Here is a 26,111-nt window from a genome sequence, read left to right as displayed (position 1 = left end):
TTTTTTCTCCTCCAATTTTTTTTCGCGGCCATAGCACTTTCATCATCTTTTTCTCGAGGTGGGACCGGGCCTAGAGATAAGAGATAAGAGATAAGAAGAGAAGGCTCCCTCCGTCCCGTCCCTTTACCCTTTCCCTCGACATTCACACACCCGGCTTTTAGATAATGGGCAAGTCGGGATCCGGTATGTATCGCAAGCCAACGACACCCTTGAATCCTCCTCAGAGGGTCCAAACCTACATGGTACGATAAGAAGATGCCTTTCTACTTTCTGACGGTCATACTGACGGACGGATATGTCGTGACACAACCGGTCTGGACTCGGTCTGCAGCGAACTGAATTGAAAGACAACGTACTTCTGCGTGTCTTCTCTTTTGTGTGTGTTCGAAAGACATGCCAGGTGAGTGTCAGACGCACGCACGCACGCCGCTTTGTCAGACATGATCATGCCGAAGGGAACCATGCCGTATACCTAAACTCGGGCCGTTCGTCTTCGGGATCTAGGCATGCCGAAATTGATCAAGAAAGGATACCATGTTCTTGACCGAGGGCAAATATGGGATTCGCTTATTCACGGATGTTGCGTTGTAGATTCACCAGCAGTCGTAGTGCATCATGAGGCAGACGCTCATTCCCTCTTCCTACCTATACTTTGGTTGAGGTTAACAGTAGAACATCAACTGTAAGACGACAAATGACCGCGACATTGACCGAAACACGGAGGACAGCCACTGCTGCAAATGGAATGAGATCACTTCCCTGAATATTTTCCCTAGCAACAAAGCTCTCAGAACGCCGAATCCACGATATAGCAATGATCTAAATGACATGAGTTGTGAAAAGCCTAACGGAGCGTAGGGCCGCAGACTTCCTTTGAAGTATGTAGTTAACCCACGCCAATGAATTGAGGCTAGGTGACCAGGCTTGGTCACCGGCATGTGCGCTTTCATGCACCGATTCCTCCACCTTCACCAAATAGGAGCATCACTTCGTCGCTCCAGTATCTTGTCTCTTGCTTGGGGGTAATGCAGGCTTCTTGAATTCACCAGCGCCACCCGAGTTGCCAACTTGAGAGAATGTACCACCCTTGAACCAACGGTCCTCATCTGCTTTGCGCTTCCTGCTCAGCTCGGATTGCACCTTTGGATCAACGAGCTCCAGGCCTTGCATAGGTGTAAACGCCAACGACGATACCGTACCGGCGGTGGTACTGCCCACCGTGGTACCAACGCCCGATGTCCGCAAGCCCTTGCTGGCAGCCAGACTGATGTTGCCAATGCCGCTGCCACCGCCGGTAAGCCCTCTGAGAGATGATGCCGCGCCGCCATTGAGCGAGCTGGCACCACCCCAACCCTTGCTCTTCGCGCTCAGCTTGGCACGCGTGCGCTGGTCGATTTGCGTGACCCGTAGACGTCCATCGTCGCGCTGGCCGATCATGCCCATGCCGGCAGTAGAATCGCCCTGGCCGTAACCGACTTCCTTCTCCTCCTTGCCAAAGGCCATACGGTTCTGAGCCTTGCGCAACTCCGTCATGGCTGTGGCCTCCTTGGCTTTACGAGCGCGTCGGCCACCACGCTTTCTGCTCGGTTTGTCATCGGGTGCTGGGAGAGCGCGTGCGCCCTTGCTGTTCGGCTTTTGCTGCAGCTTATCCAGGCGGTCCAGGCACTCGTCCTTCAGTCGCTCGCCTTCCGACCCATCCCTGAACTGGTGGAAGCAGTCGGTGCGCGCGCACATGACAATCTTGTTGGCAAACATCTTCATCGCCTGCTTCTTGAGGTCTGTTGGAATCCCACGAATGATGTCTGACTGGAAGATGAAGCCCTGTTGTCTGATGCCGACGTTGGTAGCGAGAGCAGAGCTTGTTTGCTTCTTAGAGCCCCAAGCCGGGAGGTTGCAGGCCGGGGTTTTGGAAAGGCCAGTCAGGCCGCCGGCCTGGTTGAGAAGCTGTGCTGCTGTGAGGGAACCGATGAGAGCCGTCAAGTTCGGCGCGAAAATGTTCATGCGAGACTGTACGTACTCAGTGAGCGTCTTCTTGGCCTTGTCAAGCTCGACCACCATCAAGCACGCTTCTGTGACGCGCTGAATCTCTTCCTCGCCCAGAAATTGACCCTTGGAAACGGTAGCTTCCACCGTGACAATCATCAAGGTTGGCCCATCAAGAACCGACTTGAGGGTTACACCCAGGGGGTTGTCGGTGGAAAGCTGCAACGCCTTCATGCTCTCCGAGTCCATCGGAGAATTGCCCAAGATTGCAACGACCTTGCAGTATTCGATAGGGTTCGGTAATAGCGACTCGAGCGCAGCGAATCTGGCGGAGAAGTGGTCCCTCACAAACTTGTGGACAAGAGCCACCTCGCTGTCTATCAAAGTAGACAGCCTATTGGCGTTCGTCAACAGGCTGTATTCCGGGTGGTCTTCGACATGGCCGACATCGTTGGCCTGAGCGGGTGTAGCTTGGTAGTGTGCGATTTTCTGCAACGTTCGATCCAGACTGTCAGGGCTATTGCTCAAAAAAGATGTAAACGCTTTGCCATGTGTAAAGGGAGCACCGCGAAGGGGTATTGGGGGACTAACCTCGAGCACAGGCTTCAGAGACTTCATAAGAGTCGCTACAGTTCGGACATCCCGCACTCCTCCTAAATGCATCTTCTCAACCTTGGCCTTTGCCTCTTCGGGATCTTCAACAGCATTCGAGTCGTCGGCTCCCACGCCACCCATAGCTTCGTCTTCATCTTCGCCATCGCCCATGCCTTCATCTTCGTCCTCATCGTTTATCGGTACGTGTGCGTCGTCCACACCTGAGCCTCCAGTCGGAACAACACCATCACCAAGAAGACCATCGCCATACTCCTCGCCACCGGCCTCGGAGCCAGAGTCCTCGAAGTCCTGGAGGAGCTCGTCGAGAGTAGACGACATGTTCGCAAAACCCTGCTGTCTGGGCAGGATATTCGGCGTTTGCTCGGATCTTTCTATCGCTTGGGTTCAGGAGAAAACGGAAGGTATTCTGATACAGGCGTAACGACTGTCGTGCGCTGAGGAAGTGGATGGGAAAAGTTTCGCTGTGTTGTCGACTTGGGTTGTTTTTGGCAACCTCAAGACTGGAGGCAAGAGACCGCGGCGTTGCATCACGGGCCTACGCTAGACCTGCGCCAGTGCTTTGCCTGCCCGTTGTGGACAGTGCGGCTTGGCTTCTCATTGCTAAAGTGTACTTGTAGTTCACTTGGCATCGCCAATTGGCAACCATGATACAGCGGCCTTCTAGCGGCCTAGCGCTGTCTTATGGGCTCCCCTGCCCGCTGAGGTCAGACATGGTATGACATGATGTCGGGAAGGTACACTGTGCAGGCATCCAGCCACGGTCCATCAATCGCAGCGCGTCCTCGTCCTGGCTGGCTGTTGTTGCGTCCAGACCCAAAATCTCATCAAGAAACAGAACCTACAACACCACGCCAACATCGCTCGATCGCCACTTTTTACGTCCATCTTCACAATGGAGTCGTCACGCGGTCCACCACGGGTGAAGAATAAGGCCCCTGCGCCTGTGCAGATCTCGGCCGAGCAGTTGTTGCGCGAGGCCGTCGACCGCCAGGAAGTCAACCTCCAGACTCCCACACAGCGCTTTGCCGACCTCGAGGAGCTCAAGGAATACCAGGGTCGCAAGCGCAAGGAGTTTGAGGACTATGTGCGGCGTAACCGAGTTCGTCTTTCGAATTGGCTCCAATATGCCCAATGGGAGCTGGAACAGAAGGAGTTTGCGAGAGCCCGGTCTGTGTTCGAGCGCGCTCTGGATGTACATCCCAATAACACTCGTAAGTTGTCCATGTGCTTCTTTGACGCATCAGTCGCTAACGATATGCTCCAACAGAACTCTGGATCAGATACGTCCAAGCAGAGATCAAGAACCGCAACATCAACCATGCACGCAATCTTCTGGACCGCGCCGTCACGCGGCTGCCCAGAGTCACATCTCTCTGGTACCAGTACCTCTACGTCATGGAGATGCTAGGCGACATTCCGGGCACCAGACAAGTCTTTGACCGGTGGATGAAGTGGCAGCCAGATGAGCAGGCGTGGAGTGCTTATATCCGTCTAGAGAAACGTTACGGCGAGTTCGACAGGGCAAGGGAGATCTTCAGGGCCTTTACCGCCGTCCATCCAGAACCGAGGACGTGGCTCAAATGGGCCAAGTTTGAAGAGGAATACGGGACCAGCGACACGGTCCGCGAGGTCTTCCAGACTGCCATTCAGACGATTGCCGAAACACTGGGCGACGATGCCGTTGACGAAAGGATATTTATCGCCTTTGCCCGGTACGAGGCCCGTCTCCGGGAGTACGAGCGGGCCCGTGCCATCTACAAGTTTGGCCTCGACAACCTGCCTCGGTCCAAGTCGATGACGCTACATGCCCACTACACCACATTCGAAAAGCAGTTTGGTGACAAGGAGGGCGTGGAGGATGTTATTCTAACAAAGAGGAGGAGATTGTACGAGGAGCAAGTGAAGGAGAACCCAAAGAACTACGACGTCTGGTTTGACTTTGCGAGACTGGAGGAGAGTGGAGGAGATGTCGACCGGACCAGGGAAGTCTACGAGCGAGCCATTGCTCAGGTACCACCAACCCAAGAGAAGCGACACTGGAGGCGGTACATCTTCCTCTTCCTCTTCTACGCGATATGGGAGGAGAGGGAAACAAAGGACGTTGAGCGAGCCCGTCAGATCTACGACACATGTCTGAACCTTATCCCCCACAAGAAGTTCACCTTTGCCAAAGTGTGGGTTGCCAAGGCGCATTTCGAGATTCGACAGGGCCAGCTAACGACAGCCCGCAAAACTCTCGGTCGCGCCATCGGCATGTGCCCCAAGGACAAGATCTTCAAGGAGTACATCCTCCTCGAACAGAAGCTCTACGAGTTCGAGCGCTGCCGCACCCTCTACGAGAAGCACGTCATGTACAACCCGGCTAACTGCCAAACATGGATCAAGTGGGCCGAGCTGGAGCGCGGTCTCAACGACCTCGAGCGCACCCGCGCCATCTTCGAGCTCGCCGTCTCGCAGCCGATCCTGGACATGCCCGAGGTGGTGTGGAAGGCGTACATCGATTTCGAGGAAGAAGAGGGCGAGTACGAGCGGACGCGTGCCCTGTACGAGCGCCTGCTCGAGAAGGCCGACCACCCCAAGGTCTGGATCAGCTACGCCCAGTTCGAGATCAATATCCCCGACGAGGCCGAGGAGGAGGAAGAGACCGAAGAGGAGGCGGAAGAGAAGCCGGTCAGCGAGGAGGCCAAGGCGCGCGCTCGCAAGATCTTCGAGAGAGCGCACAAGAGCATGAAGGAGCGCGAGCTCAAGGCCGAGCGGGTGTCGCTGCTCAACGCGTGGTTGGCGTTTGAGAAGACGCACGGGTCGGCGGAGGATATCGAGAAGATACAGAAACAGATGCCGAGGAAGACTAAGAAGAAGCGCAAGCTGGAGGACGATACTTGGGAGGAATATGTTGACTATATCTTCCCGGCTGATGATCAGCAGACCAAGAACTTGTCGAGTCTGTTGGCTATGGCCAATGCCTGGAAACAGCAAGCTGCAGGTGCTGCTGGTGGTGAAGGAGCTCAGTGAGCGAGTTGTTAGTGTAGGAGATACAATATTATGTCCGGCGGCGGACCAAGAAGTCCGTGTTTTCTTTTTCTGAATACAGGAACCGATATGTTGCGGATCCTTATCTCCACACATACCCCTTGAGTCATTCTCGTTATTGAATACCACGTAAGAGACCCAGACCACACTAGAGACCTCATACCATGACGAAACGTTTGAATGATTTTAACCAACTGCTTGGCAGGTAATATTATGTTCCGCACGATTGATTGCGGCTTTGAACACGTTGGGATACTCTGAAGCCATTGATTGGTTCCTCCTCAGCCGTCGAGTCTCACGGTGTTTCTTAGCGTCGATTTCCAGCAAGTCGTGTTCGTGGGTTTATAAAGAGGCCATCAATAAATGTTGTCGTTCATTTCCAAAATAACCACTACCAGCTTCCTCTCTATACATATATAGTCATATCTCGTAAGAGGTATACATTCATTTATTCCGTTGTTTGTCATCATCAGTCTCGTAACTTTCTCGGATTTGGTCCGTTTCCGTTTCTTCGTCATCCTCATAAAACCCCAAACCGTTGATCATCATCATAAAAAAGGAAAGAACAGGTAGAAAAAAGTAGAAAGAAAAGGAAAAAAAAACATGATGCTGTAGCTGCCGCCCACCATGTAGTGTAAGAAAGTTTGAATAAGAGATACAGAGAGTGGACAAGGGGAATAAGCTGCGGAGAATAAAATGCCGAAACATGGGAGTGTAAGGATGTAGGGGGCCGACGTAACCGCATGTTGTGTCCTTTGGCAGCCAGCCAACCACACGCCAAGCATCGTGAGATCCAAAAATCCGCGTGTGTGACTTGCAAGCCAACGAGCCAACCAGCCAGCCAGACAACCACAGCCAGACAGCAACCCCGTGCGGCGCATTTCCGTTCCGGTACCGGCCGTTTCGGCACCGACCAACAACCGTTTTCCGATCGATCGTTTCGTTGTTGCAGTGGTTGAGTGCGCGTCATTCCTCACAGTTTCTGTTCGTCGGTATCCAACATCCGTGCCCGTTCAGTCGCACAACGCAAAAACCTGCTTACAACCCCTGCCAAGGATCGCCACATTTCCCTGAATTCGGGCCCTTCCGTCTTTTTCGGTTCAGATAGTGGGGACGACAGCAGGAACCAGGCAACATCTCGATGTGTGTTTTCTTAGCGGCGGTGATCTGTTTTCGCAGAAGCGGGACAACAATTAGTGAACTGGTTAAACAACTGCATTTGATAACTTTCGTGTATGTGATAAAAAGGGAAATGTCATGTTCATCGTAACCAAAGCATATCGGAGTAGCACAGCAGCACCGTAAGTAAGGCATCAGCTCGGAAGATTCCCCACGCCTTGTCCAACAGCTGCAAGCAAACGCAGGAGCTGGGCTCTAACGGTTGTGGATGTCCGTTAGACCAGCATGAGTTCAAGGCAGACGCTCCCTCCGCTCAGATTTTGCAACGCCCATTGGTGGTGACCAGATCTCATTTTGATTCTCGAGGTACCGTGTAGTGAGTGAAGATAGACGAAAGCGGAGTTAAATGTCGGATCAAAGTTTAGGGAGTGCAAGTAGCAGGCGAAAAAGCGGGCAATGACAAGTCTTCCCATCTCATCTCCTGCCAGGACTGTTTCCCGATGGAGGAGAGGGAGCGCGAGGCATGGCGCCGTATGGATTCCCATCAGTGTAATGGGGACCATCCTCCAGGCGAGTCGCCTTGGGCGGCGCTGAAGAAGACCAGTTGTCAGCCCTGCGTCTGCCGAAGTCGACAATGTCGCCACGGCCGTCCCCGTCAAAGTCATTTGCCTGGTTTGCCGTTGCCCGCAGTCTTTCGACCCGTCTCTGATGCCTCTCCTCTTTCTTCTTCTTCCACTCGTGTGTCTCGTGCATCACCTCGCGAGCCTCCTTCATTTCCGAGATGGCGCCCTTGATGCCCAGGGCCGCGATGCCGACCGATGCGGCATCTTGCAGCAATGTTCTTTGCCTGAGCTTCTTGGCTTCTTCCGGACTCAGCTTCCCTTCTCTCACTGCCTTCTTACGTACGCCGTGCTTCTCCACGCTTTGGTAGATGTTGTGGGCAGCATGGATGGTCGCCACAGCTGCCAACCCTGTAGTAATCATTTGCTTACCTCTCATTTTCTTGGTTCTCTTCCTGTCCTCATCCGAATCTCCCAGGTCGGATGAGGAGACTGATCCCCGCGAAGCATCGCGTCTCCTTGCCACGGTTCCTCCTCCCCTTGAGCGACTGCGGCTGCGGCCGCTCCTGGAGCGCTCATCGTCTGAGTAGTCTCGGTGTCGGCGCCCGCTTCGAGAAGAGTCGGCATAGTCGTCGTAATTTCTGCGGTCGTGGCGGTCGCGCTCATCGTCGTCTGGTCCGTTTCCGATGCCTAGCTTGGCAAGGCCCTTGCGCGCCGAGTCGACGACGCTGCGGCTGCGGCTGCGATAACGTCTATCGCGCGAGCCATCGCGGCTGTCATATGAGTCGGTGCTCCGGCGTCGGGACCTGGATCGGCTGCTGAGCTTGTTTGCAGCGTAGGTCCCGAGACCGGCAGTCGCGATAGCGGCGAGCCCGCCACCGGGGCCCTTGGAGCGGGAGCGGGCACGAGATCGCGATCGAGAGCGACCGGTCTTCTCATCCTCCTCAATGTTCTTCTTGGAGCCGTTCAGCACACGGTTGCCAAGCAGGCCACCGATGACGGATTCGGCCAAACCAAGCTTGCTGCCCGCCTTATCGCCCTTCATGGCAGCATCAACAGTAGCAGCACCCGCTGCGGCAGTAAGGATGCGCTTGGCCTTTTCTCCCTTCCAACCACCTGGCTCTTTAGACACACGGAAGGCTTCGGTGGCACCAGCAATGAGGGAAGCCATGGCAGCCTTTTGGATCTTTTTGGCGGGATCGCCCCCGCGGGAACGAGATCTAGAGCGGCTGCTGCGACGACTCCTGACACTTCTAGTATCGGATCTGTCATCTCTGCTGCTGCTGCCTCCCGCCAAGGCCTTCAAGGTGCTGCCGATACCAGCAGCGGCAAGGGCACTCTCGAGGAAGTTCTTGTGACCCTTGTTGTCCTTGGCACTGACTTCGTCATCGTTGCGATACTCTAGTCTGCCATCGCGTCCTCTAAGGACCAGCGGAGCCTTCTTTTCCTTATGCTTGGTGTAGAAATCTGCGCCCTGATAACCCGCAAAAGCTCCAGCAGCACCGATAGCGGCCGAGGCAAGGACATTGCGATGGACATCGGAACCATGGTCCTTGGCTTCCTTGCGGTCGTAGAGCTCTTTTCCACCAATGGCGATGGCGGCGCCGGCCAGCGCAGCGATAAGCTGCTCCTTGTTGCCCAGCCGGGACTTCTTCTTCTCCTCTCGTCGGTCATAGTCATAGTCATAGTCCCGGCCAGAGCGGGCCCGGGGATCATCGTGGTCGTCATAGTAGCCAGGCTCGGCAGAGCGGGCGCGGCGCATATCCCGAGTAGAGTATCCGGGCGGCGGGAAGTCACGACGGATCTCCTCGACAGAAACATCGCTATCCTCACGTGGGCGTGAAATCAAATCGTGGTTGACGTTGAGGTACTGGTCGGCAGCGCCGCCGGTGTATCGAGGGTCTCTGTCATCGCGGCGCTCCTCGCGGTAGTAGCGTCTTGTGGAGCGGGAGCGCTCCCGGGCCGGGTGATCATACGGGTCGTATGATGCCATGTCGAATTATTCGGTGTTTGTGATCAGGGAGATAGTCGTTTGCTTGTTCCTGATGTGTATTCACAGATATGTTGGCGTTTGCTAGTAGTGATGAAGAGCGTGGAAAGTGTTGGGAAGAGGAAGTAAGAGGAAAAAGTGGCGGGAATCCTGCGAGCTGGGCGAGAGTAGTAGGGCCAAGCAATATATGGGAATGATGTAGATCCTCCTACTCGTCAGGTATGCCGGGCTGGTCAGGTCATATTCTTGGTAGGGCCCTGGACAAAGTGGTATGGTACAAGTGGGTGTACCGAGTACCTTTACGTCGGCAGTCAACGATGGGCTGGCCCCGCTCCAACTTCCTTGGAAATCTGACCTGCTGATGGTGTGGATTTGACCTCGAGGCTCTGTACCTAACTTTTCCTCGTATCACACGATTTCGAGCGTTGCTTGACTTTGGCGTACATACGGTAACAAGACTGATGTATATAAGAAGTGAGAAGGTCGAACAGACTCTTCAACTGGAATCAGACGAGGTGAGCAAAGCAACTCGGGAAACCGTTCAGACATGAGATGAACATGTCGGCCTCCCCTCCTCAACCGAGACAGTCGAGCCCCCTTCGGGCGCAGTCCGCAGACTCTGTGGTTGACTCGCTGGATGTGGGCGCCATGCTGTGCGACTGGGCAACGAGGTGGGCGGACTGAATTCCTAGGGCGGCTTTCACGGCCTTGACGGCAGTCTCTCGCATCGGGCCCTGTCCTGCCCAGTGTTCTTGACCTTGTCGGTGGGACCGGGGCCATATCGTCATCAGGGTCCAGAGTGGACGGCCCTCGCCTTGTGGTTGGTGAGAAGAGCACGAGAGAAGACTGCGGATGGGCGGCTGAGCAGATGGCAGGCCCCACAGAAGACCAGGGGGAGAACAACCGTCAAAGCCGACATAACATGCGTGCTGAGACATCTCAGGGCCGATGAGAAGACCGAATAAGAATCTTCATTCTTCGGACCTGATTGTTGAAGTCAGGGTCATTCGCTCGGGTAGTCCGTTCATATCCCCAACATGACGACGATCGCGTTCGGATTTCTTTCCATGCCGAAGCTCGATATCTTCTTTGGGTGGGCCTACGCCATCCCAAACCCTCAAAGCTACCCCGCCGTCGCAAAAGTCTCTGAGCTGACCGAAGTCTTGCGTCCAAAAACGACTCCGAACCACTGTCTCGGTGGGATAATCTTGCGCGCCATTTAAGGAAGACCTTTGACAGCTGGAATTTAACTGCCGTACGATGGTTAGACTGATTTTCTCTCGAAATGTCTCCGACTCTGCCTCGAACTGCCAAGACCAGGCAAAGGCAGCTAGGTAGCTACAGTACCTCTCAGAATGAGCGGGGCGAGGCAACGAGGAGGGACAACTTTGAAGGCAATGACGCAGTGCCCTGGTGCTAGTAGCCCGTAGTATCAAGTACCTCGATGGCCCGAGTGGTTGGTGGGGTGGCGCAGTGTCTCCCCTGTGATCAAGCAGATGTATGTTGAAAATATCGGGCAGCAATTGGTGGTTTTTCATTAAAATAGTTGCATATTTGGCAACTGAAGAGACCGAATTTGATGCATCTCGGAAAAGCTTTTGGCTCAAAAGAGACACATGTTCCTGGCTGGTTACAATCTGGGGTTCGTTTTGTTGGTGTTGCGGTTCGCGCTTTGTTCGTCAGGGCCAACCCAGTGAGATGATGTAATGCCCCACTTGCATCTGTTAGTGATTGTTAGTGGATGTTACGGCATGTCTGGCTGGCAGGTATCGCCCACTAACAGCACCCTTCCATACACGGTGCTGGCCGTCTCAAGATGATCATGATGCCTCTTAAAAGGAAAAAGCGCTCTCGAGGCGCGGCAAGAACGTCCTGGAGGGTGCTCTGTAAGAATTGATAGGCTCCCTGTCAGAGGAAAGCGCGAACCTGAAGCTGGTGATGGTCGCGTTTGGAGGCGTGATCTGGACCTCTCCGTGCATGGAGGTTGGCTCGTAAGAAAGCCATCTTGATGGCCGGGCACCACATTTCTCCAAGATTCAACATCAGCCCGAGACCGGCGTCGAGAAGTCAGACATCATCTCAGGAGTATACTCTTTGGGACGATCGCTGAAATTGTCAAATTATGTCCAGAAAAAAAAAAGGGTATATACTGAATGCTTTGAACCCCAAATCCACCCTGTTGTTAGCCGCACCAACAACGCAAACCACTTCCTCCTGATCCCATCGCCTTTTCGAACTGTCCAAGTTTATTCCTTAGACCCTTAATGGTTCCCTTTCCCAAGTCAATATCCCGCATGTGAATCATCCTCCTCCCCTTGTTCCCCCGGCTGCTCTCCCGGTTCCTTCGTCGGTGACCTCGAAGCAGACATTGCCCCTTCGTCTGGTTTACTTCGGTTCTTGTGATAGTCGTCCAAGTTTCTCAGGCACCTAGTTGTATCACAAAAAAACCAGAAGTATGTTAGTTTAAAGCTCTCCTTCCCCGAGACGGCCATCGGGGCGCCTCGAAAGGAATCTGCCAAAGAAAGGAGAAGCAACTCACACTTTCATCTGAGGATCAACTTCCTCCCCCAAGCTCTCCAGCTCCTCAATCATCTTCTGTCTCTCCTCCATGTGGACCGCCATGAACTCGACCAGCTTGTGCAGCAGCACGCCCTCGGACCGTTGCAGGTTTTCGCAGCCGGGGACTATCTTGCTGACGGCTTCGAGGCCATTGCGGATTTGCGTTCGTCGTTTGTGCTCTGTTTTGTTTTTGGTCGTGTCAGCCAGCCTGTTGTGGCCGTTTCTGGTTATGAAAACAGGGCCAGGTCAAACTCGAGGGTAGGGTAGGATATGATATGATGTGTATGCGGTGGTATGGACTATGGGGTTTGTACGGAGTCTTGAAAGTCCAAAAATCCAAAGCGGTGGGATGCTCTTCTTCGAATAAAATGTTGAACATACCAGATTGGATATGATTCTGCTTCTTTTCCTCCTCCGTCAGACGGGGTCTATCATCGACTGTAACCATGATAGGTTTTCGATATCGCTGATCCGGGCTTTCTGGCGGACACCAAACTTCGCTGCTTTTCGTGAATGCTGCTAGCAGCGCCTTCGCGTCTTTCCGATTGATAGTTCCAACGCTGTGTCAACAATACGATGGACGTCTTGATGATCGAAAGCACACTAGGTAGAGGGAGGCACGTAGTGTTGTTCGGTCGAGGAGAGACGATGCATGGCTAGCGTAGGTGATTTCGTGACATGTGATCACGTCTAAGGTACCTGGCCCCTGGAAAACTGGCCGTCAGGGGGGATGCCTTGCCCTATGATGTGGATTGCCCGTGGGCTGGAGTGGAAGATGCCGAGTGAGGAACGACAACCAAAGGTCTGAAATCCACCATCAAAGTTGACAATGACAGACACGAGCGGGAGATGGGCATTGTGGGATTTTGGAATTTGGAGAAGGGCACTGCACTGAACCGCGGCACGTCAACCCCACATTTTCCATGCAGTATTCTAACCCTAGCCGCAGGTGATCGTATTGTCCAAACCAGTCGTTGCAGTACTGTACGGACTTTTCCGCGTGATCGATCAGTAATAACAGACCCTCGGTAATTACAGTAATGACATATCAAGGTAAGAAAAAAATGGTATTGCTTCATACTAGCTGTCGTTGGATATGAGTTGAACATGAACATCGCATCGAGCAAAGTATAAATTTACAAATACATACTATATTGCTTCAGGGAAATACCTAACGTAGCCTTTTAAACTCTAATCATACAAGGTCCAGCAAACCGCCCCAACAAAGAAAAACTGATATACGCAAAGAGTTCAAATCGAAGATAACCCATTGCCGTTTGTTCCCTCAAAATGCAAAATGAAGCATGTCAATATCCCTATTTTCTTTTCTCGTCGTACCGCCTATGAATCCATGCCATCTTTTCCCGCACCATTGTTCTAGAACGAAAAGAAAACGCTTGTCTGCTTCGCTCAAGCATGTCAGCAATGATTTTGCAGAGTAACGTCGGTCGATCACAGTACAGAAATATCTGGTGCAAAACAAAACTTTTTCATGTTGATAAAAGAATAGAAATTTAGAAAATGAAGAACCCGCCAGTTTTCCCTTTTTTTGTGAGTACCCACCCGCGTGCAAGTATCGCCAACGTCTTTTAAGACCCGAGGACGGAGTAAGGATACTCCCAGACTGGTGATGCAGAGCCATGAAGTGAACCCGCCCGAGGAAACACCAGTTGGGCCCCAACCACACAAAGGTGAAGGGTTCTTCGTGACCGAAAAGGGGGGGACAGCCGACTACCCAACCTCCTTCAGAGGCCATATTGGCATCGCGTAGACAGCGAGACTGAAAGAACCAGTGGCAGCATTTTCCTTTGTCGACGCTTCATCGCCAATCAGGCGACTTCCGAGATGGCACCCCAAAATGGTCGACAGAAACTCGCTTCTCATGTTGTTCGTCTTTTTCTTCTACCGTATAAAATGTTTCACCCCTCCCTTCCGCTGTCGTTGTGGGAAAAAAAAACAGAAACCAAACAAAAACGCCATTTCCCAATGTCGAAACACGTGTGTAGCGACGAGTGTATCATTCGATTGTAAGATGAACCAATGGAAGATGGACGAAACGGGAAAGGCATGGTATCTTCTTCGTGAGAGGCAGATGGTAGGCAATTTCTGGGTAATTCTGTCGGCGGTCAAAGGCAGACCAAGACTGGAGAGCCGTGCTCTCTCAGCACAGGGAGAAGCCACGATCTAGAATACCCCCCAGCCCCGTACGCGACACGGAATCAGATAACGCATCGGCCTTGTACCTAACAGGGGCAAATTTAGGCAGACCCAGCGCGATCAGCCCTCAGTGCGTCCTGGAAATGATGCTGGAGAAGCTCGGGGGCGGCGCGGTCTTGGGGCCACAGCTTCGGGATATCGTTGTTGAGCAGAATGTTGTTGTAGTACTCGAGAAGACACTTAAGACCCTGCTTGTTCGGGGCCTCCTTTGACGCATCCTCGAGCGCCAAAGTACGGAACTCGGAGTACACCTTGTCATTGAAGTTCTTGAGGAGCAGCTTCGACCAGAACTCGTAAAGGGTCTGCATCTCTTTGGGAGTCTCGCCAGTGGTGGCCTTTTGACGCTGGTTGAGAGCCGCTTGACGAACGACGGTGTAAGGCTGGCGATCCATACGAACATTGGCAGACTCGGGGCTGTATTGATCAAGCCAGACCGCAGCGTTCACGCCATTCTCGACGGCGGCACCATTGGCACCATTCCTTTGCTCGTGACCCGAACCACTGGACTCATAACCGGCCACAGCAGTGGCTTCGGAAGAGCTCTGGCCTTCCTTGTCGTCATATGCAAGAACGACGACCATCTTTTCAACAGCGTTATCAGAAAGGTTTGTCAAGCTCTCGAGTGTGAGCGCAGCCACAGGGGGCGCGTAGTCAGGAACACCTGCCGACAACTGCTGATGTCCATTGACGGCAGAGCCGTTGGTGGCAGGGTCGTAGTGAGCGGGATTCACGTATCCGGCCTGGAACATCTGGTCCTCGGGGTAGCCGGCGTACGTGGCTGCCACAGGGTAGTTCTGGGGAATTACGGGAGCACCGTAAGGGGCCATCTGATGATATGGGCTTTGGTAAGGAGCATAGTTGGTCGGTCCGTTGTGGCGGAGGTGCTCGAGGCGGTCTTCTTCCCGCAGAACAAACTTGGACCATGAGTCCTTGCTGCGAAGTCTTTCATGGCCGTCCTCGCCAATGACAAACTCAACCTTTTCGGAGAGGGAGCACGCGAAGCGAATAGTCTCCCGATCCTTGCTGAGCTCGCGCATGCGCCTGAAGCTGGCGATCACGTCCAAGAACACCCAGCCAGAGCCATCCATGTGTCTACGAAGGAAGGTGTCCTTGCAAAGGTTCTCGAGCGAGAGATAGTACTCGACCTGAGCCCTGATAACTGGCACCATGGGATCGTAGGCCGGATAGTACACATATGGCACGGGGTACTGAGGCACAGAGTATTCGTGGGGCTGAGCCATCCTCGGCGCAAAAGCAGGGGCGGATCCGTTGCGGTCAGCATTCTGGTTCGAGCCAGTCCACTTGCCTCTGCCCCTAGACGACTGACCGTAAGAGCCGGAGAACTGACCAGCATGCTGGGGCGGGGAGTTGTGCTGACGTGATTGGTAAGACGAGTGGCCATACTGACCGTTGCCGATATAGCCAGACTGGTGAGAGCCAGAGGTGCCATTGTGGCCGCCGCGACCGCGATATCCACCACGACCACGCTCAGGGCGACCCTCGCGGCCAGAGTACTGCTGGCCGTTCACACCGTGATGTGCTCCGTCTTTGGTGGAGTCAGATCCCTTGTGATGACGCTCATGGGGGCGGGAAGACGACGAAGGCCCTGCCTCGGAGGTTGCCCCAGCCTCATTCTGTCCTTCCTTGACGGACGATCCCTTCTTGGTGGCGTTCTGGAGGGATGTTAGGTTCTGACTACCATAACGGGGCCGCGATGTGCGATACACAGCAGAATGGGGACGATTTCGACTTACAGTGGATGTCTCAGCTCCTGACTCGCGAGCTTGCTCGTTGTTCGCGGAAACCGACAGTTTGCGTGCATCCTTCGAGGAGGCTGCGTCGACAGAGGTACGCTTGGAAGCATGAGCTTGGTTGTTCGCGCGCGTAGGCATGTTACCCTCACGGGAGCGGGATCCGGCACGCTTGTGCCCGTTAGGACCGCCGGTTGTCGGTGCCCTTTCGTTCTGGGAAGTGGCGTTTGAGGCATTGGTGGCATTGGTGTTATGCGGCCTTGTAGACCCTTGCTCACGACCACCCCGAGCTCCGCCTCGAGTCTTGGAACCACGCGGTGGCAGCGGCGTGTTGAAAACGACGGTAGGCTGAATGTCAACAGTAACCCACGTCTTCTTCTTGGAAGATCCCGAATCCTCCTGAGATTCCTTTTCGGCAGTCTTTTCCTGAACCTTTTCCTTGGGGGCCTCGGTGCTGGTGCTGGCCGCGGACTTCGGGTCCGGCCACGAGGCGGCATCGGCCACTGGAGGCAAAGCAACCGCATTCTTGTCCTCTTTGTCCACACGCGCGCCCCGGGGGCCGTTCCTACGCTGATGTTGATCGGCAGCTCTTGGGAGGTCGGTGGCCTTCTTATGAGGTTTGTCTCCATTCACGCCATTTACAGGTGTGCTTTGACTCTCGCCGTCTTGCTTCTTGGCCTCAGCGGAAACAGCATCGGAAGTAGGAGCCGGAGAAGTCTTCAACTTGGCGGCCTGTGCTTCCTGTCTTTGCGCCCAAATGTTGACCGCGGGCAGTGGGGCTTCAGAGAGAATAACCTTGGGCGCCTCCTTGACCTTCTCCTTCTCCTCCTCGGCTTGTTGCTCATTCTGAGACTCTTTCTCACTGCCCCGGGCCTTCTTGCCCTTCCGGCCTTTCCTGCCGTCTGTGCTCTCATTCGACCGGGAAGTGCGGCTCACGGACCTGGAAATCTTGTCCTCCGACTGCTGTTGAGCCTGTGCTGGTGCCGCTTCATTCTCACGAGTCGTCTTGTTGGTCTCTTCGGTTGCTGGCGCGGTAACGGACAAGGACTCGGCATCCTGCTTCGATTGTTCGACAGGGGCTTGGGTGGTCTTGCCAGCTTCGGAGGCCTCGGTGACCTCGGCCTCATTGGGGGTTACTGACGGTACTGCAGTGGCTGATGACACATCGTCCTTGGTGCTCGGCTGAGTAGCAGCCTGACCCTTCGCGGCTTGCGCGTAGGAAAATGTTGTGCCCGACATTTTGTTTTTGGCGGGTACGAGCGTTAAGCAAGGTGCAAGACGATGGATTGATCGAGGGGAAGCTCGGTCGATCGCGGGAAGTTGGTCTCGGTCGCCTCGGCTGGACTGCTCACTAAGGCTGTCTGCGTTAATCGGATGTCCGGAGAAGGGCGAGAATTACCTCTCCTCTCTGACAATCTGCTGACGGCGCTGAGGCCTTTGACGATCTTGAGCGACTACTCGATGTCGGGTTCTGCGGGGCAGATTGTTGCTGCAGCTGGACTCGGTTGGACGGTTTTGTCTCGGTCGAAGTCTGAGAGAACGTAGAGGTTGCCGAAAACAAGGAGCACGACCTTTGGAGAAGGTGTTTGGTGACTCGACCGCAAAATTCTTGCCGATGCGCACGGGTACACAGTCGGAAAAGATCTCGCTTGCGGGGCGTCCAACAGGTGTCAGAGCTGTCTGAGCCTCGAGAAGATTAATCGAAGGTGCAGGCTGTTGTCGATGACGACCAAGGGTGCAGACGAAGGCGAATCAACCAGGAGGGGGAGGAGAGCGGAAGAGAGCGGAGGAGAGCAGATGATGGCACCCACGCCTGGCGTCGGATGCGAAAGTGAATGCCTGGAGTCCTGCGGGCGTCCAATAACAGGTTGCTGGGTCCACCGAGAGGTTGAGATATAACCCTAAAGATGGCAGCCTCGGGATGCAGTCTGTAGGAGTAAAGTGGTAAGAAATGGGGTTGGGTTACGCGGGAGGGGAGAGGGTTGGTTAAGGGAAAAAAAAACAAAAGGGAAAAAGTATTTCGTTGGAGGGGGACTGCGGTGCCTTGCCAAATCGGACCACTGAGATTTGTGTGTGGAATAAATTTTTCTTCGGCTCCTGGGTGAAGTTCTGCAGCAGTAGTGGGGATGAACAAGGAAGGTCCGCCGCGTACCCGTACCGTTTATAACCCACAAGCAATGCTGCAATTGAGGTGCCAACCTATCCACTCACGTTGTCGTACAAATCCTAATCGATTAGGCGGGCGGTTTTCGATCACTGTGTTGCCTGAACAAGAGCGAGGTGAATTGCCCGCAGGTGCTTGCCCTGGTGCAAAATAACAGATGGGAGGGTTTGTGCGGGGAGGGGAAGGGACGGGACGGAGGGGAATTGGAGGGGAGGCCCGCGTGCCACGGTTAATGCAGGCCCGTGTACCAGCCACCGGCAACAAGCGATGTGAGCCACCTAAGCACGGGGCAGCCGGGGCCCGGGCCAGAGAGGTCCGGCACTGTAGAGGGGCATTTTAGTGAACTTTTGTTTCAAACTTTCAGCTTCCTCTTTCGAGTCATGGACACTGGTCGAGATTCCGATGAGCCATATCAATGTATTTACAGCCGCAGTCGAGGCCCCCCCTTCCCCCGCCTAGGGAGGGACTGGTATATACCGTAAGGTTTACGTGACAGAAATTTCCGTCTATTTACTGAAAAGCATCACCATCATTTTCCATGCCTTACAGCACGAACCATACCTTCTCATTGTGTCCTCGATCTTTGGGACTTCAAGGTCATTTTCATCTACAATTGCCTGGTAAAAGAGCCTCTTACACCAGCATGATAAGATCTAAGGCCATTCTCAACACTCGACAACTCGCTGCGTGAGAAACTGTGCCAAAATGTCTTCTTGGGCGAGCTCAACCTGCCTTAGAGGGGGCAGTGTGCACGGACTCTGGAAATTACGGAAATTTCGGTATTTGTTTATTTACTGAAAACCATGAAGGTTTACCGTAATAGTCCTTCCCTACCCCCGCCCCGTACCAAGCCGGTTGAGCCACTCCGTCAGCCTGAAATGCCAAATCGTAGGTAACAAACTTCCATCAATCACGATCCTGTTAGGTGACGCTAGTCCCGCGCAAATCACCAAGATACTTAATCCCAAGCTAGTCGCATGATGAAGATAAACCAGTACCTCTAAGGCTGACAAGTTAAGCATTCAACCTTCTAGTATGACCCGAGTCCAACGGCCCGTTTGAGATTGACCCTTGAGGTTTCCTTGCGTTATGCGAAATAGCGAGTCTGCTTTGAGCAGGTAACGGTTTCGGTCAACGCAATTCCTGGTACTTGGTGCAGAAGCGTGCAGGGCACCAAGGGCGCTCGTTTTAGCTCCATTCTCGACGGATGGCCTCGACCCTTGTGAGAAGGGAAACCTGGCTGGGCCGGGCGGGTGGCACCCACTGTCCTTTACTCGACGCTTTTACAAACGCAACGTGCCGACAGCGGGCAGTAAAGAAGGGAGTGTTCGTCTGACAACTTAGGTGCGGTATTGTCAACTGATAGAGTAAGGTAGTATTGGTGATCACTTCACATGTCCTGCTAGCCCAAAAGTCCTAGAAAGGGTGGTACTTGGAAATCAACAGTAGAATCTGATAAACCACATACACTACTACATGGTCACGAAGTTCCAACTCCAGGGGCCAGGGCTACTTCGCCGAGTGGGTGAGTGAAGCCCGCCATTCTATCAACATCCGTCTATCTTACATGTAAGCAGTGGATAGCAGTTTAGGACCCGGTGCGATATGGCTCCTTCTGGTCGGGCATCCGTATATCATCAGAAAACAAATACAAACGGAGAAAACCAAGTAAAGTGGCTAGCCAAGAACATATCAAGATCATCAGCATGTGATCCGCAGACAAAAAAAATTACCCACACCAGCTAGATGAGGCGCAGGACCTCTTGAAAAGTAAAGCAGACAATTTATATAAAATACACCAGGATTATAACGTCTAATTCAACTTGGACACCCCATATGAAACTCCGATATGGTTTGCTTCCATGCAGTGGTAAGCGGTCCGTGGGAACCCGGAAGCACGGCGGGATGTCGGATCTTCCAAGATTGCGAGGTGGGTTAGGGTTATGCTGTCCCCAACTACCCACTCTCCGACAAAGATCTTCAACATTACGGGCATCAACACACGAACCGGTAAGTTTTTCCTCCTTACGAGACGGATCTACCCCAAAGTGAAGCATGAACTGATTAGGATCTTGATACGAGTCCAGAATGGCCCCCTATAATGATGTTGCCCCATATCATAAAGGAGGCAATAGAATGAGGGATTTGCTATCTCGTTCTTTGATATTTTCAAACAGACCCTCTCGGCGCCAGAGACGGAGCTCTCTATTTGGTGCGGCACGTGCGGGTGTTCCGGACGAAGCGGAGCGGGTGAGGCCGGCGAGGACAAGAGCGAGAAAGGAAACCCCGACAGAAGCAACAAAAATCCCGACGACCCCCGACCGCCCCTTCTCCCCTTCGCTTTTGAAGGGATCGCCCTGCTGTGTATGCCGCTTGCAAACTTGCCGATGACGTCTGTGCGTGCCCCATGGCAAAGGTGACTCACTCAAACATTTGATTCTTTACCCAAGACAAAATGCCAGGTTTGCAAGCCGCATAACTCTGCCATTGGAGCTGAGTCGCTGACTGAATTCCCTTCTTACCCCGGACTCCACGTGGATTCCGTGGATGCCCTGCCGGCTCGGCCTTGGCGTTGGCGGGACTGGATCCAATGACGGCGGGTGTGCGACCGCGACCCCCGCCCCGCCCCGCCCCGCCCAGCTCGCATCTTCATCTCCCCACCAGCCAGGAGTCAGGACAGCAGCCCCGCCATAACGCCTTGCTAGTACTGTGTAGTGTAGATTCCAGGTTGCTCGCCGCCGCGCCGCGGTGCTGCGTCTCGTTTGCCGGTCCAAGCCTGTTTCAAAGTCTCTGGACCACTGAGAGCGAGAAATTACTGTCGGGACAGCATGGGCAGTATGTATGTGCACATATGCATGTACCAAATGCCGTGTACGCCACACTACGCGAAGCGATCGACCGAAGGGGGGGGCAGAAGGGACGAGGAGGAGCTGGAGAGATGCGATCGGATCGGATCGGATCGGATTGGATAGTGTACCCAAGGAACATCCATTGGCGGCAACGGCGGGGACCCCGCGATCTGGAGACTGGATGGGGGGATCATCGTTCGGTGATTCGCTGGGAGGGGATGTTGGCGGAACGATGTCCGTCTACCTACGTCCTAGGTAAAGGTAATTTGATACGTGGTTAGCGGACCAGGGAATTACTTGGGCGCAAGGGTTCGCACTAACCATGACGAGAACGTCGATAGCATGAAGCTTGCAACGCAGCATTTCGAACAAATGTGTGAGCTCGCCATAGCGCTGAGACTGTGGCTCGGATTCGATCAAGTTTCCGAATGCACTTGGTTCGCGGAGTCCTGCGACATTCTAATGGCCACGTTCATCCTTGGGAATCTTCAACAACTCGCCGGGGAATATGAGCCAGTACGATGTGTTTTCCCGAGGTTGAAGGTGCTAAGATGAAGTGTTGCTGTGGGACGTCCTTGTGAATAGCCGGACCGTTTGATCAGTGTTTTCGGTATCAGTTCATTGGCTTTGGTGCCAAATGTTTCCAGTCATGGGGCAGCTTGAGCAGAGGCAAGAGAATGAGCAGATACAACAAAACCGATACGTTATGGCAAAGCTTTGTCCGACGCGCGTTTGTGGAGTCGTTCATCGGTTTTACCGCCGGGGTCGATTTCTGTCTTGATTTTTGTTTGCTCGTCCGCGCTGTGTCGCAATAGTTGGGATAGGGCTGAGAAAGCGAATGAACCAACAATGGGCGAAAATAATATAAAGTAGGATAGAAACTGTGCTAGTAGCGTCAATAGTTGTCGAGGAACGTTGTTTGGCGCGAGGCTGGGCATTTCTTTGTTCGTCAGACAGAGTTCTTCGGCCATTTGGTTGATGTCTATACAGGTCGAGGTTCGATCGGACTCGTGGTACCATTGGGTCATGATCTAACAGTGTGTTCTTGCGTCGCTCTTTCGAAGGTGGACGAGAGTCTGCTGCAAATAGCTGGTTGACGAAGAACTGTCTCGTATCGTCCACAAGGCCTACTTGGCCTTATTTGAGGTGTTGATGACGAGGAGCTGTTGTATCGGCGGAAGAGCTAATTGGTGGAAGCCCAATGTTGTCGAATGTTGTTACCGAGGTACATGTACCTATTAAGCGACGCTTTCGGTGCTTCGAGGAGAAGTCGACATTTGAAAGGCTTGGCCGTGCCGAGAACTGAAGACAGGGTTGTCGTCGTGCGATGGACCTGCCGTCGTCAATCGGAGCGGGATGTGAGTATGCAATGGCTAATTGTTCGGAATCTACCTGTAAGTCAATCGACTGATCAAGAAGAGAACATACCTTGAAATGTCTGCATCTGCACAACCGTCATGCAGGCATCACCGCAAGATTCATGGTCTTCGGCCGCAATTCGGGCAACACCCTTAGCTGCCTTGCAGAAGGAGATCGTCTCTGTGCCTGTAAACAATGCCAATGTTGACCTACAGGTACAGTAGAAACCCCTGCAACTGCATCCTCCAGGAACTGCATATACGCCAGTTAGTGCATAGGATTTGGCTGGCTGAATTGATTCCCAGCTACAACTGCATAACTGCATACTGCATACGGATCTCGGACAATTTTTGGTGCGTATGCACTTATGAATCCGGTCCTGAGCAGTGAGATTCTTAGTAGAGGGTCGGAATTTAGTGTCTCGGCCTCTGGCTGGCTTCCTTTTCGGGCCTAGCTCCGGTCTAGGAACTGCATATATGCCATTTAGTGCATAGAATTCCCCGGTCTGAATTACATGCAGTTTCAGGGGATTCTACTGTAGTATAATCCCAGAACATACTTCTGCCATCAAAGACATGTCGGGTATCATGCATGCGCCTGCTTATGTGGTTCCTTATGGGGGGCACATGACAAGGGTTGGACGCCACTTCAGCAAGCAGGAACCAGGAACCAGGAACCGAGACACCGGTGCGCGGGTCCACAAATAGGGCTGACCAATGACATATTATACAATCGCCAAGCTTAACTTCACGGCATATAAATGCTAGGTAATTGTCAGATAAAACTCCAAAGCGATGAAAGTGGTGGTCTTTCCCAAACTCCTTTCATTAATGACCGCGATGGCTTCATACGCCTCTTCAGACGATACCCTCACCCCATCCTCACTGCAAGGCCCAGACCACCTTCTGGAAAAGTCGTTAGAGCTTCTAGCGTTGGGCCCTGGGAATGCAAATTACAGTGGCCAGAACTACCGTAACCAGACTCCATCGGGCGACTGACATCCCCCCTTTCAGGCTTCCTAGTTAGTGATAATCGTCTCAGACTCTTGGACTTCCCCACTGGAGCTTTCCGATCGGGTAGCTGTTCCACTTGCCCTAGGGATCACTTGCCTTCTGTATTTCCTTCTCTCTCCAGGTACCTACTTGCCTGTAGACCCCCCCGCAGAGCCCCGGACGGATTCGGAATCCCCCCAACCCTCGGGCCCGAGAGTGTCCACAGGCAGGGCGCGCCTTCCCAAAGCAGCTGCTGCTGCTCTTTGCATGTGATCCTGCCTGAGTCACAACAGTTCCTCTCCCATCCGCCCCTCTCCCGTTCTTCTCCTCTTTCCTCTCTTCAACAATCACAACCAAACCATCAACAACAACATTCTGTCTTCATTTTGAACACTACGTTTTCATCACACCACTCAGCAACTACAATCAACTACAATCAACAAAATGCACAACACAAGCAAGAATGAGTTGTCACCCATTTGCACCTTCCTCATGAGGGTTCTGTGGCTTCTTTACACATCGGCTGCCAACTTCCTCGAGCTGGTCGACGCCACCTTGTGGCCGGCTTGGAAGGCGGTAGTCCTGTGTTTGGATCAGCAAATCAAGTTCGGTTACATCATCAGCATTGTCGACGCCGTCACAGGCACACTTTCTCTCCCGACAATCACGCCGTTCGGTTCGCTGGCCAGACTCGCTACATCACTGTTCATCAAGTTCATCGACTGGTTCCCCGAGGTTCCATCGATCCCAGAGCAGCGATGTGGTTCCAACTACAAAAGTTTTTCCACTCAGACAACAGACGATACTACCACCTCGGCCATGTTGGAGTTCTTCGGTTCTGGTCTTGACCACCTCGCCGAGTTCTTCGCCACTGGTCTGAAGTCCGTTGTGTCACCCTTCGACGGCAACACTCTCAAGTCCTCGACTCCCTCTCTCGTCGCTGTCCCGCGCACCCCTATGCGACAGCAGTGCTCGCTCGTCTCCAAGACCAAGAGCACGAGTCCCACGATTTATGGTTCCGACGATGACGCGGCTTAGAGCCCTGCTGATTCTGAAGGTCCCAATTTCGACAATCTTTCGGTCTGCTCCTCGTTCCATCCAACGGACGAAGAAGACTGGGAATCAGATCACTCTTTTTTGATAGCCCAATTCCAGCTGTCAGGAAAGAGCAGAAAGCGCGCGTCGCAAGGCGCGGATCTGGTTCGGACTCAGACATCTCCACGCTTTCGGAGAGAGAGAGGCGTCAGCAATGGCGCAGGGCAAATGATGAGCGCGTGCGAGAGTACGCTGCAAATCGTTTTGCTCAGGAGGAGAGGCAACGTCGGGCTCGGGTCGCTTTGGAGGCCCACTGGCGTCGCCAGGAAGAGGCTCGAAAGGCTCCTCGGGGCCCTAGAGTTATCCGGGACCCTATCTCGGGCCGGGTCTTCACGAACTAGCCAACTAGTGAAGTCTTCTGCGGAGAGTGTAACACGGTCGCGCACACTGGGTGCAGATCGCGTGCGCTATGAAGGGGTAAGAGTGTGGAGGAGAGTACCTAGCGACTATCTGAGGCGTAAGGCGTGAGTTCTCTCAAAACCCCAATCTGGTCTGTGACAAATCACTAACAGTCTTTCAGCGCAGTGGAGGACAACAAATTCACACGATCGGACCGCATCGGAGGATTTGGGGGGGGGGGGGGGGGGGGGGGGGCGGGGTGGAGGACTTACACCGTGAGGCGGAGAAGCCGGGAAGCATGATCGAATGATCGACACCAGGCAAGTACATTCATTTCTTTGTTCTGAACAGAAAAGCAACAAAACCACAAAAAACTTGAAAAGAACTAAAACACAAAAAAAAAGAGTATATAGAGTTAATAGACTGGGGACGGAGTTGGGGCGTTGGGAGTTGTGGCGTTGGGAGTTTGGAGTTTTGGCGTACTAACCTAGCTGGGTTGTGAGTTGCGAAGTCGCGCTCAATTTTCCCTCCCGATCACGAGTGTGGGGTAAAAAGGGTAGTGAAGTCGGACGTCTATGCCTCCACGTGGCACTACCTGGAAACCTAGGTGGCTTTGCTGCCTAGGGCCAAATAGACGACGCATCGTGGGACTTGGTGGGCGAGGAGGGGAGGGGAGGAGAGGGGAGGGGGGAAGGTTGTCGTTTTGGGAGGATGGGTTGGAGGATGGGTGTCTGGGAGTCGGGCGGTGGGACTTGGACGGTGGGATTCGACTTGATAGAACGATAGATAGTACAGACTAATGGAATGGCTTTTCTCCCATATCGACTCCTCCCTGAACGCAAACGTGACTTGATTGATGGCTGACGGCAGAGTGCTTGCGGACATGGAAGGGGTGATGGGACAGAGATAGAGACAGATATCGGTGATGGATATCTTCATGGTGGCTGCAACATATCGGCAGCAGCAAACTTGGTACGACGTTTTCCCCAGTGTCGATGGCTCTCCATCCTAGATGGAGTCTCCACGTCTGGGCGAGGGGAATCTGAGGTTGGTTCGGTGATAGACATGGCATGGCATGGACAGCCATCCGCTCGTAGAGGCGTAGGTCGTGGTAGTTCACTCCAGTCTCCTCAAAAGCTTTCGCGATTGCGGTGCCAATGACTGTGACTGTGTGGATGTGGATGTGGACGTGGCTTCGCGTTGGGATCCCTATGGTTCAAGTTCCGATCGAGGTTCCCCCTCCCACTCGGTTCGGTCCGGTGCCAGCAAGCACAGTTTCTATGACGAGAGATCGCCAGCGTAAGTAAGGTATGTTCCACTCGGAATCAGGTTGCCTTGAGCCCTCCGTCCTCATGCTGAGCAACTTGGACTCACACTTGAGAGCATAGGTAGTCAACTGACTAGAGTAGTGAGGTGTGATAAATGCATGAACTGGACCGAAAAGAGGTAGAGGCGAGGGCAAGGTAGAGGCGAGGGCAAGGTAAAGGCG

General features: G+C 53.5%; 8 protein-coding genes across 8 annotated transcripts; 3 read left to right on the top strand and 5 right to left on the bottom strand.

The window, feature by feature from the left end:
• Positions 1–723: 723 nt before the first annotated feature.
• On the bottom strand, positions 724–3,125 carry B0H65DRAFT_1261 (Nop domain-containing protein). Its single transcript, XM_062820741.1, has 2 exons — positions 2,575–3,125; positions 724–2,472 (listed from the first exon to the last, which is right to left on the bottom strand). The coding sequence occupies exons 1-2, from the start codon at positions 2,914–2,916 to the stop codon at positions 985–987; spliced, it is 1,830 nt and encodes a 609-aa protein (XP_062685506.1). The 5' UTR covers positions 2,917–3,125; the 3' UTR covers positions 724–984.
• A 365-nt stretch (positions 3,126–3,490) lies between these two features.
• Positions 3,491–5,610, top strand: B0H65DRAFT_417713 (Pre-mRNA-splicing factor clf-1; the record flags this gene model as incomplete). Its single annotated transcript, XM_062824105.1, has 2 exons — positions 3,491–3,809; positions 3,866–5,610. The coding sequence occupies 2 exons, from the start codon at positions 3,491–3,493 to the stop codon at positions 5,608–5,610; spliced, it is 2,064 nt and encodes a 687-aa protein (XP_062685505.1).
• A 1,644-nt stretch (positions 5,611–7,254) lies between these two features.
• On the bottom strand, positions 7,255–9,300 carry B0H65DRAFT_482089 (uncharacterized protein; the record flags this gene model as incomplete). The annotated part of the gene is made up of 1 exon (XM_062827653.1): positions 7,255–9,300. A coding segment is annotated over one exon (2,046 nt), but the record flags the coding sequence as incomplete, so codon positions are not given.
• A 2,031-nt stretch (positions 9,301–11,331) lies between these two features.
• On the bottom strand, positions 11,332–12,748 carry B0H65DRAFT_447243 (uncharacterized protein). The gene is made up of 3 exons (XM_062825857.1): positions 12,238–12,748; positions 11,837–12,035; positions 11,332–11,724 (listed from the first exon to the last, which is right to left on the bottom strand). The coding sequence occupies exons 1-3, from the start codon at positions 12,302–12,304 to the stop codon at positions 11,580–11,582; spliced, it is 411 nt and encodes a 136-aa protein (XP_062685503.1). The 5' UTR covers positions 12,305–12,748; the 3' UTR covers positions 11,332–11,579.
• An 852-nt stretch (positions 12,749–13,600) lies between these two features.
• Positions 13,601–14,092, top strand: B0H65DRAFT_1120 (uncharacterized protein). Its single transcript, XM_062820590.1, has one exon. It carries the CDS (start codon positions 13,715–13,717, stop codon positions 14,042–14,044), a length of 330 nt encoding a protein of 109 aa, XP_062685502.1. The 5' UTR covers positions 13,601–13,714; the 3' UTR covers positions 14,045–14,092.
• A 22-nt stretch (positions 14,093–14,114) lies between these two features.
• Positions 14,115–17,063, bottom strand: B0H65DRAFT_543476 (uncharacterized protein; the record flags this gene model as incomplete). The annotated part of the gene is made up of 2 exons (XM_062829229.1): positions 14,115–15,746; positions 15,828–17,063. The coding sequence occupies 2 exons, from the start codon at positions 17,061–17,063 to the stop codon at positions 14,115–14,117; spliced, it is 2,868 nt and encodes a 955-aa protein (XP_062685501.1).
• A 4,233-nt stretch (positions 17,064–21,296) lies between these two features.
• Positions 21,297–22,773, bottom strand: B0H65DRAFT_535072 (uncharacterized protein; the record flags this gene model as incomplete). Its single annotated transcript, XM_062829023.1, has 5 exons — positions 21,297–21,383; positions 21,855–21,973; positions 22,266–22,382; positions 22,406–22,448; positions 22,756–22,773. 5 exons carry the CDS (start codon positions 22,771–22,773, stop codon positions 21,297–21,299), a joined length of 384 nt encoding a protein of 127 aa, XP_062685500.1.
• Positions 22,774–23,521: 748 nt separating this feature from the next.
• B0H65DRAFT_1061 (uncharacterized protein) lies at positions 23,522–24,339 on the top strand. Its single transcript, XM_062820488.1, has one exon. The coding sequence runs from the start codon at positions 23,633–23,635 to the stop codon at positions 24,224–24,226; it is 594 nt and encodes a 197-aa protein (XP_062685499.1). The 5' UTR covers positions 23,522–23,632; the 3' UTR covers positions 24,227–24,339.
• The last annotated feature ends 1,772 nt before the right edge of the window (positions 24,340–26,111 follow it).

Source organism: Neurospora tetraspora, assembly GCF_033439725.1.
Source record: "Neurospora tetraspora strain CBS 560.94 chromosome Unknown B0H65scaffold_1, whole genome shotgun sequence".
Lineage (NCBI taxonomy): Eukaryota > Fungi > Ascomycota > Sordariomycetes > Sordariales > Sordariaceae > Neurospora > Neurospora tetraspora.
This window is presented reverse-complemented; position numbering and strand designations above follow the sequence as displayed.